Source organism: Zonotrichia albicollis, chromosome Z (genome assembly GCF_047830755.1).
Source record: "Zonotrichia albicollis isolate bZonAlb1 chromosome Z, bZonAlb1.hap1, whole genome shotgun sequence".
NCBI lineage: Eukaryota > Metazoa > Chordata > Aves > Passeriformes > Passerellidae > Zonotrichia > Zonotrichia albicollis.
In genome coordinates, this window is record NC_133860.1 from 51,729,768 (window position 1) to 51,742,682 (window position 12,915).

General features: G+C 36.8%; 1 protein-coding gene across 4 annotated transcripts in view; it reads left to right on the top strand.

Annotated features, from left to right (window-relative positions):
• DENND4C (DENN domain containing 4C) overlaps positions 1-12,915 on the top strand; it is a 71,939-nt gene that overhangs the window by 54,645 nt on the left and 4,379 nt on the right. For all 4 annotated transcript variants that reach the window (XM_074533372.1, XM_005490927.4, XM_074533373.1 and 1 more), the window contains 8 exons: positions 828-937; positions 3,509-3,684; positions 4,701-4,883; positions 6,419-6,608; positions 7,577-7,822; positions 9,157-9,274; positions 11,001-11,154; positions 12,234-12,298. In XM_074533372.1, coding sequence (XP_074389473.1) covers positions 828-937; positions 3,509-3,684; positions 4,701-4,883; positions 6,419-6,608; positions 7,577-7,822; positions 9,157-9,274; positions 11,001-11,154; positions 12,234-12,298 — 1,242 coding nt within the window. The remainder of the gene's footprint in view (positions 1-827; positions 938-3,508; positions 3,685-4,700; positions 4,884-6,418; positions 6,609-7,576; positions 7,823-9,156; positions 9,275-11,000; positions 11,155-12,233; positions 12,299-12,915) is intronic.

Here is a 12,915-nt window from a genome sequence, read left to right on the forward strand (position 1 = left end):
CAGAGAGAGAGAAATATCAAGAGAGGAAGAACTGTCTTGCACAGTGGAGATAAAGTGCCCCCATATCACAAAATCTCGACAAGATGTCTTCTAGTTCCAGTTAGTTAGGAGGGTTATTAGAGCTAACTATAAAGAGTGGCAGTCAACAGGATATGCAAAATTTGTTCACAAACATAATCTTGAGCTGAAAAAACACAGGAGACTTCTTTATGATGAGAGGATACTGGCGGTGATTTCTTTTCTTTAGAAAAATTTGGGCTTGTAAAAAAGTAATTCTGATAATTTTGCCTTCTAGGAGTGATCCCATCCATTTCCTTCTAGTGAATGTATTCCAACTCCTTTTCCCCTTGTCCTGGACAAGGTTCATAATCATAAAATCTAGCATTACCAATAAAAAAATATTTTGTTTAGTGCGGTGTTAAAAGAGGAAAATAAATGTGCAGTAATGGCATTTTTGGTATCATACACCTCACCTGGTGCTGTCCTTACATTTACTGTTTACATATGGATGTATTATTCAAGAAATCATGGCTAGTCAACTTTTTATAGTTGATATACATTGAGCAATCTTACTGCTCTTTACCAGTCTGTTTTTTCTTAGTGTTTTTCTTTTACTAATCTGTGATATATTGTGTTAGAATGATAACATAGAAATGTTAATCGTGAACATTATCTGTGTTGTATTTGTAATGTCAGTGAGATACTCATATCTTTGGAGATCTTTTGGAATAATTTTCTTGCCTTGGTTTAACAGAAGTTATTTTCTTTGGGAATGGATTAATTTTTCTTTGCTTGAAAACAAAACTCAAATGACTTTTTTTGTACAGGTGAAGTTTCATTCCCAAAAAGTATGAAACTTCTAGATTCTGAGAAATCAGAGCACAGCTCTTCACATAATACTAGTTTATCCAGCATTTTCCAGAACTATGCAATGGAGGTAAGATTAATAAACTCATAGATGAAAGCTATAATTAGTCAATGGTACTGTATGCATTGATTACCTGTTTAGTTGCATTGTTGTTGGTTTTTATCAAAACATTTTTTCCTTGTTTCTACTGCAGAGATGCTTAATAGTTGTAGCTTGAAGTGTCACAGCAGCTTGAAAAAAGAAGAGTGTCCGAAATACTTTTATGCATCCATCATATATAGAGAAAAAGTTGTTGAGGGAAGGGTCAAAACTTGAAATGAAGGAGAAGTTAGAGGTGAAACAGGAGTTTTTGTGGGCTTTTAGATTTTATTTTCCTTATGAAAATTGTGTTACTAAATAATTGTGATGAGTTGACAGCAGCCAGCACCAAAGCCCTCACACAGGTATTTGCTTAATCAATGGAGGACAGAATTGAAAGGGCAAAAGAAAAAAGCTTGAGAGTTGAGATAAAGGCAATGTAATACATGAATTATGGGGGAAAAACAATCAAAAGAAAATAATAATGCAGAGATCAGTCAGCACCCTGATACCTCAAGGAAGAGCTACCTTGGAAAACACAGGGTTTTATCTCTGAACTTGATGTTGCACAGTGTAATTTGGTCAGCTGAGGCCAGCTGTCCTGTCACAGCCTGCTGGCTGAGTTGTGCACATAATGAAAAAAGCCATGATGATGTACAAAGCCCTATGCAGCAATAACTAAAATATTGGAGTGTTATCAATTAACATGGAGCTGGTTACCAGACTGAAACACAGGACTACAGAGAATTCTCACAAGAAAATTAACTCTATCCCAGACAAATTAAATTATGTTTTAGTATGGTTCTCTGTTTCAGTTATTACCTGTAGATACTTTCAGATACATAGGCAATAATCACTGCATTTACCTTGGTTGCTTTTCTTTCAGCTGCAGTGTTATTTTGCTAAATCCTGTGTAATTTTCATTTATGTTCGGTGTTCTGGACATCTAGGCTTGTCAAGCTTCTGCACTGTGTTATATAAAGGGTATAGCAAAGTAAAAAAATTCATTATAATGAATATCTATTAGCTGTAAAGTTTATTGGAAGCTGTGTTTGAGGCTGGTTTTTGGGGGCCCTCTGACTGAAACAATGAAGTGAAAGGATAGAGTAAGGTATATAGTCCATTCTCCAGTTAGTCCAGGATTAATTTTACCATTTTTCTCCAGTTATCTGTCTAGCTTAGTGGTGAGACTTCTATTAGGGAAGGACACAACATTCTGCTTTTCCACTTGTGCTGGGTTTGCATGGCAAGGATTGGGTAGCAGAAGAGCTGCCAGAACTTTCCCCTGTGTCCGACAGAGCCAATGCCAGCCAGCTCCAGAGTGGACTCCCCACTGGCCAAGGCAGTGACAGTGGCAGCAATGCTGGCATAGTGTGTTTGAGAAGGGGAAAAGAATGCTGTGCAACAGCAGCTGCAGGAGAGGAGTGAAAACACGAGACAGGAAATCCCTCTGCAGATACCCAGGCCAGTGCAGAAGGAGGGATACGAGGTGCTCCAGGCCCGGGGCAGAGATTCCCTGCAGCCTGTGGTGCAGACACAGCGAGACAGCTGTGCCCCTGCAGCCATCTGCGCTGTGCTGGAGCAGGCGGGTGCCCAAAGGAAGCTAACCCTATAGACAGGAGCCAGTGTTCCTGGCAGCACCCTGCCTCATGGGGAGAGAAGCCTGGGCTGGGGCAGGGCTTGTGACCCTGCAGGAGATCCATGCTGGAGCAACTAGTAAGGAGCTGAAGCCCATGGGAAGGGCTTACCCTGGAGAAGTTTGTGTTAGGACTATGTCCTGTGGGAGGGACCCCATGCTGGAGCAGGGGAAGAGTGTGAGGAGTGTCAGAAAAACATGGGATGAATTGACCACAATCCCCTTTCCCCATTTCCATGTGCCATTTCAAAGAAGAAGGTGGAGAAGTCAGAAATTAAAGTGAAGCCTGGGAAGAAGGGAGGGGTAGCAGGAACATGTTGTAAAATTTGAGATAATTTCTCATTAACCTACTTGAACTTCTAATTGGTAGAAAATTAAATTCATTTCCCCTAGCTTCCCTTATTGTGACAGTAATTGATGAATTATCTCCTTGTCCCTATTGTGACTCACAAGCTTTTTGTCATATTTTTCTTCTCCTGTTCACTTGAATAGGTAGATTGCCAGAGTGGCTTTGGTGAGCGCCTGGCATCCAGCCAGGGTCGACACACCACACTATTATAAAGGTTTCTTCTATGTTTGATTGGTTTTGTGGGATTTCTTTGCTCTTTTGGATAAGTAGACCTGCATTTACTTATACAATTCAAAACAATTTGTATATGCTGAAGTCTTCATAGAAGCAAGCAATTCCAAATGCTAAATTAGTGGCCTTTTGGGGTAATGCTTTTTCCATGTCAGAAATAAATTACTTATATCTTTATTTCATAGGTAAAAGTTAATGTGGATGAGATAATTCTGAGTATGGTGGGAAAGAAGTGATGAACTCATTTCTCCCCACTGGCCTTCTGGTACCTGTTAAACTTCTATGGGTGCTAAGCCTATAAAAATTGTAAAAGAGCCCTGATAATATTAATTCTTTGCTGTTCTAGGTCCTGATGTCAAGCTGCTCTCAATGTAGAGCTTGTGATGCTTTGGTTTATGATGAAGAAATCATGGCTGGGTGGACAGCAGATGACTCAAACCTGAACACTACCTGCCCTTTTTGCAAAAGTACCTTCCTACCTTTGCTTAATGTTGAATTTAAAGACCTTCGTGGCTCTGCAAGGTCAGTGCATTTTACTAATACTCAATTTCTGTCTTTGTACCTGCGCATGGTTGTATTTTTTCACAAGAGGATCTTTGATATCTTTCCTCATCTAGATGTTAGCAAGAATGTTACTGCCTATTCAATGGTCATGATTGCACTGAATAAATTATAAGTTGTGTAAACTATTGATCTGCATTGTTAAACAGCCAAAACCCAAAGAACTGGTTGCCTTTTTATCACTTTTTTGTTTCATATTTTCTTTTTAAGCATAACTGTATGGAAGCTTTAAGTCAGTTTTCATTTTGTTTTGATGTTAAAACAAAGCCTATGGAATTTATAAAAGCATAGGAAGAGGTTTTTAAATCTGTCAGCAAAGAATTTTTCCCAGACCAAATTTGTTAGGAGCACTTGGTTCCCGATGCTCTACCTTATTGTTTCTGCAGTTCAAGCTTCTCTGCTTGCTGTTTTTAACCTCTTTTAATTGCACTACGAAAAATGGAACTTAAAATTAAGTTCCAGTTCTCACTGTAGTGGTTGGTCTGCTATGAAACAGAAGTTCCACTAGTTCTCTAATGCAGAAATTGAACATCTGTATTAACTGTAGAGTATGTACTTCAGAGACTTAGCAAAGCAAGACACATTTGTGTTGTCATGTGCTTAGAATGGTGTATGATCATGTAGTCTGTAATGTCACATTACAGTAAGCAACCATTTTCAGTGATGTGTCACCTATTAATACACTATTGCTGATTTGAAGCCATGACAAACTAAGTTCAATTGTAATGGTTTATGTCCAGTGTAGGATGTCTTCTTTTGCAAATCAAATCTCTCTATGTGTTAATTTACTCTGCCTGTATAAGTTGCAGGGCTGGGAACAGGATGAAATTTATGGTGTGTTGTCAAGCCTTTTTAATGCTGCGCATCCTTCTTTTGCTACTTCTGAAAAGTGAATGTAGAAAATAATAAGTTTATGACTTTACGCTTATATCTTTACCTTTGTATTTTTCTCCCTCCCATTCATGTTGTAACTTCAGCTTTTTCCTGAAGCAAAGTACCTCAGGAGATAGTTTACAGAGTGGCACCCTTCCATTAACCACAGACCCTCTGGAGCAGAAACTGTTGACCAGTCCAGCTGTTGCTGACTTGATCAGTTTTTCAGATCACCTGCAGTCCAGCCACACCATAGCTGAAGAAACCAGCTGTGCAGCTGAGCAGGGGTAGGTAAAACAAGGTTGTTAGTTCTGTCAGAAATGCATCAGTACTTCCACACTTATAGGGGTAAGTTGGCTTTTATACCAAATGTGGTGAAGTACAGTTGTAACTTGATGATAATCTCTTTCCTTTCTCATTTTCTGCATGTTTAAAGCATACTTTTATCAGTTTGAAGTAAACTCATTCCACCAAGTGAGTAGCTTCTAGAGATACAACTATAGAAATGAATCTTCATGTCCACGGGCTATTGATCAATAGGTAAAACCTCTACTCAGTGTGGTTAAAACCCAATCACCCTGTAAACTCACAGAAACAGAAATTCAAGCATTGCTCCTCCTTTCCTTGTATGTATGATTTAACAATAAGGCACTATGGGAAAAAATAAGTCCATTTGCTGGAATACTTTGCTTGAGAGAAAGTTCTGGGAGCACTCAAGACTTGTGCTGAGTGTTCTATGTCAAACAAAACCTGTGTAAAACTGAAACTCTGAAAAACAATATCATTTTTGAAACAGTTTGATGAAAAAATGCATTAAGGGGAAGGTGTCATGTTGGATGAGGGAAGAACTAAAATAATTCCACGATGAATTCCTTTTTATAATAATTCCTTTTTGCTGGGATGGTTACCTTTTGTTGTAATTGTTTGGGTGTTTTTTAAATCATCAAATTTGAAATTCTGGAGTATTAGTGCCTCAGAGTAATGAGCTAATGCCTGTGTCGGATAACTAAAACTTTAATCAATGCAATAGTAGTTAGTCTTAGTACACTAAACATTCAAGGTGGTACTGCTTATGTTAACATCTTTATATTGTGACAATGTATTTTTAACTAAAGTGAAATTTAGAACCAAAAGTCACTGCTAAATAATCTCTTTGCTCTCTACAGATTATCTGGAATCAGACACTCTCTGTTTCACTTTGTTCCTCTGCACTGTAGTTGAAGCTGTAATTTTATCCATTATAATTAAAAGGAGAACAGAACGAATATTCCCAGATCTGCAAATGTCTTGATTGCCTGCATTAAATCTGAAAAGTCTGACTTTACTTAAATTAGCTTGCTCAATGAGTTTGACACAATTTTTTTATTATTACTTTGCCATGCAATTTTTAAATTACTTTTTGCTATACTGTTCTGTTTGTTCTGTTTATGACACTTAGGACATAAAGGGAAGAGGAAGTAAAGATGAGTGTAGTCAAAAGGAGATAATCTTCACAGATTGGCAAAACCGTGGACTGCTTTTTTTGGTTTTTTTTTAAAGCAAAGTAAAGTTATACAAGAGCCACGGTTTCTGTACAGAACTGCAGTACTTTCAAATGCATATCTCAACTTATACCTAGCTGCTTTTCAGGAGGGATGTTTATACTGGTCTGTCTGAGGCACATTTTGTTCTGTGTTCCCTAAACAATGGAACTAACTGGGAAAATACATTTTCATATTAATAGAGAAAATTGGTTTGGGATCTTGGCAGCCTTCCTCTGCTTCCTTCCTGTTGCCATAGAAATGCTGAACTATTAGCATATTTTCTTCTAAAATTCACACAGTGATTTGGCAGAAGAACAGACTACAGATCCCACCGCCATGACCACACATGCCAGTAATCCTCCAAAAAGGGGCGTGTCCTTGACTCGGAGCCACAGTGTGGGAGGTCCTCTGCAAAACATTGATCTCTCCCAGAGACCGTCCCATGGCATTTCAACAGTTAGTCTTCCCAACAGTTTGCAGGAAGCTGTGGTAAGTCTAGAAGCTGCATATGCAGTTGAGAGAAGAATATTGAAAACAATGAATTTAATAATATTCTACTAGTAGCATTCCCATCCATTTGCAGAATGGGAATGACCAAGCATATTTTCACCTTCTAACAACTGAAAAAAGTCTCAATTCAGTTAATCTAAAATTGCTTTCCAATACTTTGTCAGAAAAAGAGTTCTACTTGATTTGAAATGTTCTCTCTAACAGAATGAAGCTAGTCTTTGTCTTTCTGAAACTGGAAGTTCAGTAGTAAAGCAATGCCAACAGCTGACTAAATACAATAGTGCAACACATGGCAAGATGAAAAGTTAGTTCCGTTTCTGTGCATTTATACTCCTACTGTATATTCTGTTAGGCTTACCTATGGAGTGGATGGGAGAAAGTGAGAGGTGGTATTGAGACTCCTGCCTTAAAAAGTGTTTCTCCTCGCTCTTGATACTTGTTATTTTCCAGAGGCTGCCTTAGCATGTGAAGTCACAATTCAGTTCCACAGCTCATGTGATTACTGACATTTCTCTTCACTTTCCACTGCTGCAGGCTTGGTACTGGCTACCAGCTTAGATAGCTTAAAACTGCACAATTGGGAACAAGTTCTAAAAAATTAGCATTTTTTTTCTTGCTCACATAATAGGAAAAGCATAGGTGATTGTTCTTTAAAATTAAGAACTCTCCAATGGTAAAAACAGGTGATGCTGTTAGAATTATTGTGCATTCAGTAGCTCCAGAGCTTCTTCCAAATGTCAAAAGAAACTCTGCAATGGAAGTTTTCAGGGCAAGTAATCCTGAAAAGTATTTCTGGAAGAAAAATCTTCTTTGGTTTCGTAAAAAACAAAATCAAAAGCAAAAACAAACAACCCCCCCCCCCCAATAAACAACCAAACAAAAATCCACCCCAAAACAAATGAAACCCAAAAAACCCCCTTTTTTTTTTGTGCATGTTCTGTTTTTAGGATCCTTTAATAAAACAACAGAACCCTGCCCCTGTATCTGTACCCTACTTGAGCCCTTTGGTACTGCGTAAGGAGCTTGAATCACTCCTGGAGAATGAGGGAGAGCAAGTAATTCATACATCCAAATTCATCAATCAACACCCCATAATCTTCTGGAACCTAGTCTGGTATTTCCAACGCTTGGATCTGCCCAGCAACTTACCTGGACTCATTCTGACATCTGAGCACTGCAATGAGGGAGTGCAGGTAAATGGCATCCTCGCGTTAGATCAGCAGGTATTACCGTGAGCAATGCTGGGAGCTGGGTTCCAAACAACTGCCTAAATAATTCCTGAACAGCTGAATATGAGTTCTTGGGTTTTTATCATACAAGTAGATAAGTTTGTTTCCCACAAGGATTCTTGAAGGGAGATGTGTGAAACAGTCTTTAAGTTCTAGTCAAGATGGTCTCTACCGAAAAGCCAGAGCGTGAGATTCATTGAAGAATAGGAAACAAGATGTGTCTGCAAAGACCTCAAAAACTGTAATATATTGCAGTACACACAGAGTGAGTTACATACTTGGGTTTATAATCTTTTAAAGTTACTGGACAGTATTTTTTTTTCTCTTCCAAGAATAGGTTCTGCTATTCAAACTCCGAGTTTCATTACTACATGACTAGAACAAAAGAATGTAGAATAGATATATCTTTTGAGTATTTTGCCTTTCTAATTTAAAGGAGTAGATTGAAACCTATATCATTTTTATGAGTAGGTACAAATTGAAATTAAATATGTATTTGCATCTGGTGCATGCCAAAAAATTAGTATTTTCTTATATACTTGTACACACTTCAACTTTAAATTCTTTCCCTCGATTTTCAAAAAAACACCCACCTAGAACTGAGAAAAATTTTCCAAGAAAAGAAGTTGAAGACAATACTAAGGAAATCTAAAGCATCCTGGAAAACTGCAATGCATTAACAGGGAAAACAGCAAGATGGGACATAATATCATGTAATTATTATGTAAATAGACACACTAAGTGAGAAGCTTTTCTTGCCTCATAATTCTTATTGTATTAGTAATTCCAGAGGCACTTAATTTTATAAAATATATGTGTTGTTTTGAGCACCATATATTTTTAATGGAAATAAATAGTTCATATTTGTATTCATATGAAGATTCTTTCTGCTTTTTGGAAAGGCCAATACGTAGACATGCATACCAAAATGTTCATCAGGTCAGAAAATATTGCAATTTGGTATGATTAGTAGTACAGATCAAGTACTGTGTCTGATGCACAAAAGATATTTCCAGATACATACTCAAAAATATTTTCTTCAGATGCCTGTAGAAAACTAAATGCTCTTCATACATTAGGATAAACTATAAAAGATAATTAAATACTGAAGTACTTATGACTACTCTGGTTGAGTGCAGTTTACTGTAGAGGACAACATCTGCTCCTGTTTGTTAGATTCAAGTTAAATAAAGTTAACCTTCTTTGTTCACAAAAATAGTAAAAGGGCAGGAGTTTTAAATAACATAACACTGTACTGGTGTTTTTAAAATGTATTCCCTTTCCTCACGTGTTTTTAGCTTCCTTTGACATCTCTTGCTCAAGATAGCAAGCTTGTATGCATCCATCTTCTGTGGGACAATATCAACCTCCACCAAGAGCCGGGGGAGCCCCTGTATATATCTTGGAGAAATCTCAGTAAGTAAAACAAATGCTACAGAAAACAGAGGAAGAAGAGACTATGGAAAAAATGACTGGTTTATAGTGGCTGAAGCATACACAACCCATCAATCTGCAGTATCTTTTTTAGTATCTAAAGCATATGCAATCTCTTAGGTACTTCACATAGTCTGGGTATCAAATTAGTTGTGAAAATAAGTTTGATCTGCTCATCACTGGTCATACACTTACAAGAGGAGAGGAATTGCTGATTGTTGTAGACGTGGTGCTAAATAACTCTCACTTGATTTGAATGCCTTAAGTTCCACTTCAGTTTCACTGCATTAACCGGTAATAGCTATGCAGGCATGTACAAGAAGGCTGTGTTACAAAAAAGTATCTTTTGCTGCTGTAAATGAATGAAACATTACCAGTCCCTTTAAAGGTACATTTGGCACCCCTCATGACTGTCAAAAAGTAAGATTGAAGAAAGCCTCATCTAGCATAAAACCAGGCAGACTGTTTATAAGAACTTAAGGACTTCCTTTCTTCTGATAATCAGAAAACCTTCTAATTCTATCTTTTAACTTTTAAAAACTATGCTAAAAACTATGTCATGTGCTAATTTTGGTTCTAAGGAATTAAAAGGTGTTTATTGAAAAATAAACACCTCCTTAAAATAAAGAGACTGATCAGAAAATTACAGTGAAGAGCACAGAACAACATTTGTTATTTCCCTCAGATTCTACAAAGCATATTGGTGTAACCACAGTAGATGAAAAGCATCCCCAAATCATCTACCCATGAATGAAGATGCATAAATATGTATATATATTGTTTACAAATATGTATATATTGTTTACATATAAAAATATGTATTATATTGCTTATATATATATGTATGTATATGTATGTATATATATATATATATGTAAACAAAGGAGCAAAGGGCCTGTTTGAGATGTGGAAGAAACATAAACAGGCCATACAGCAGTGTCAGAAAATATTCTGAAAACAAAAAATTACATTTGTAAACTATCATATGTGTCAATTTGATGCAAACATCATGTCGATGTGGTGAAAATTACTAGACTTGGTCTGCAATTCATTTACACACCATGTACTCACTGCCGATTCTGTAAATTTACTTCTTTGCCCGTACATGGACTTACTATTCCTTCATGAGTCACTGTCTTCTAGAAAATAATAGTTCAGTGTTATTCTGAGTGTGGCGTTTGAAGTGACAAATCATGATGGTAAATGTCTTGGTCATTTTCTTTCCTGTTTGATTCGACTGTGCATTTTCTATTTCAATATATATCCCAAAGTTATCAGTTAATTGTAGGTGGCTTTCAAGAAGGGCTTTGATAAGAAAAGTTTCTTTGCTAAGAAAAGTGACACTTCTGTTTCTTTTCCTTGTGTAACAATAATCTTCTTGCAGTGAACCTGATTTTTAAGTACAGAAATAAAACTGAGCTAATCAACCATCACAGGCAACATCTGATGCTGGGTACTCTTCAGTCTCATGTATTTCTCTGTCATGTTGGACCTCTTGCACATGGATGCTTGATGCATCCTGTAACTTCTGGATAAAGTTACTTCAGAGTGAAGACTATAGGCAGACAAGGTCCTTCCATTATAACAAATTTCTCTAGATTGAATAGAGGTTCCCCATGTGTATCTCACCTTTGGAAATACTTCTGCTTATTAAAGGGAAAAAAACAATCTTTACTACTGTAATAGTCTGTACATTTCCACTTCCCAGATTCTTCTGAAAAGAAACCCTCCACACTGGCAGAAGATCAGCGGGCAACAAACACATTGTTAGAGAGCATCAAACTAAGTATTCAACACAATGATGTTATGAAGCCAATCAACCTCCTCCTACAGAAAGTTAAGCCAGATGTGAAACGACAAAGGTGAGGGTATAATCTCTTCTTAGTTTCTCCCCACTAAAAATTAAATAAGATCAGACTGTGTACATTTCATAGTGATAATTTTATAAAGACCTCTGGGGAAGATTCCATTTCATTTGTGCCCACCAAAAACTATGTGTATTTTTTTTATACCTGTGTTTTATGAACAGATGCACTCTATATGCAGATGCATAGTTCATCCAGATCAAATGGATGAATGTGATACTTTAATAAAAATGGACATTTTGCAATGAGTGAGAAAAATGCAGATATGAATTACACAGATTTTGATGTTGCTCCGGATCTAGCAAATTGATAAATACAAGTGTCCCGTTGCAGTGTGTGGAACATTCTCCCTAGTTATATCTTCTGAAATTCTAGCAATCTGGAGTACTGGCTATGAAAAGTGGATGCAATGTGAGTCTCAAAGAGAGGGAGATGTGTAAATAATTCTTGTATTTTATAACCTGCACTGCAGTTCAAGGAAGGCTTTGTACAAAAGAAGAGACTCTGAAGTAAATTACAGTCGATACAAGATGTGTTTGAAGTTTGTCATACTAAGTCATCTTTGTTTCTGTGTTTTGTAGTTACTAAAAAGAAACAGAAAATGCTCTGCTCAGGGAAGCATCTTTATAACTTCGACAAGGGGAAAAAATAATATCTGATTATTTAATGATACCTGTGTCTGAGATTGACTATGACATTCTGAAACAAAAACAAAAGTATGGATGATCTGAAAGAAATCCATTCCCACACATTGCTTCATGGTCAGGCAAAAATTACTTAATAATAAAAAATTGGTTAATTTAATATTTCTTGTTTATTAGGCATTTCTATGGCAAAGGACTTTTTGTAGAAAATGTAACTACTAGGATTTGAGAGTAATGTGGCTTTCTGCATCAAGTAAAAGTATTCAAGCATTAAAAAATCTTAAGCTAGTAGTCATGTAGATTGGTCACTTTTTCCACAAGCAAGGTTAACAGAACAGTTGTAGAAGCTACATAATGGAAGTCTTCAATATTGACTTTGGAAACAGGATAGTTGATGCTTTCATTAACTCAGCCTTCAAAATATTCCCCTAGGAGTTTTTACAGAGAAATTCTTTTCCTGTCTCTGGTGTCTCTTGGAAGAGAAAACATTGACATTGGTAAGTAAAAAATACTGTGAAATGCATAGTCCCTGTGGATATTTTACGTGAAAGCTAGTGTATAAAATCTGTTTCTAAGATTCAGTTGTATTTTAGTGAAAATTACTGCACTGTCAGTCTTTAGGTGTTGCTCTTATGTAAATATAATTCAGATGGAACCATTAATTTTGACTTTGTTTGAAACCAGTAATGAGTTATTTTAAACAAAGAGTATTTGAAGAGCTTGAAATTGTAATTCTTCATATCTGAAAGTTTGTTTCCAGTCTTGTCCATCTTTCTCTGACCCACATATCAGGCCTAACACCTGATATCAGGCCTAACACCTGCTATCTAAACACCTGATTTCCCACCCTCTACTCATCTCTTCTATCCTGTCTTCTATTTGGTACTACACAATCAAAGTGACTCCCTTATGGAATGTGATAGGGGAACTACACTGGGAACAGGCAAATGGAACTTCAGGAAAGAAGCAATGGGCATCCACTGTGGTGTGTTGTGGTGCCACACCATCTTATGGGGATGTTTTTCAGGTCCTCTGAGAAGGTGCATTTTGAAAAAAAAAAAAAAAAAGAAAATCAGCATCTAGTTGAAGATAATTTTGTTACTATATAATTTTG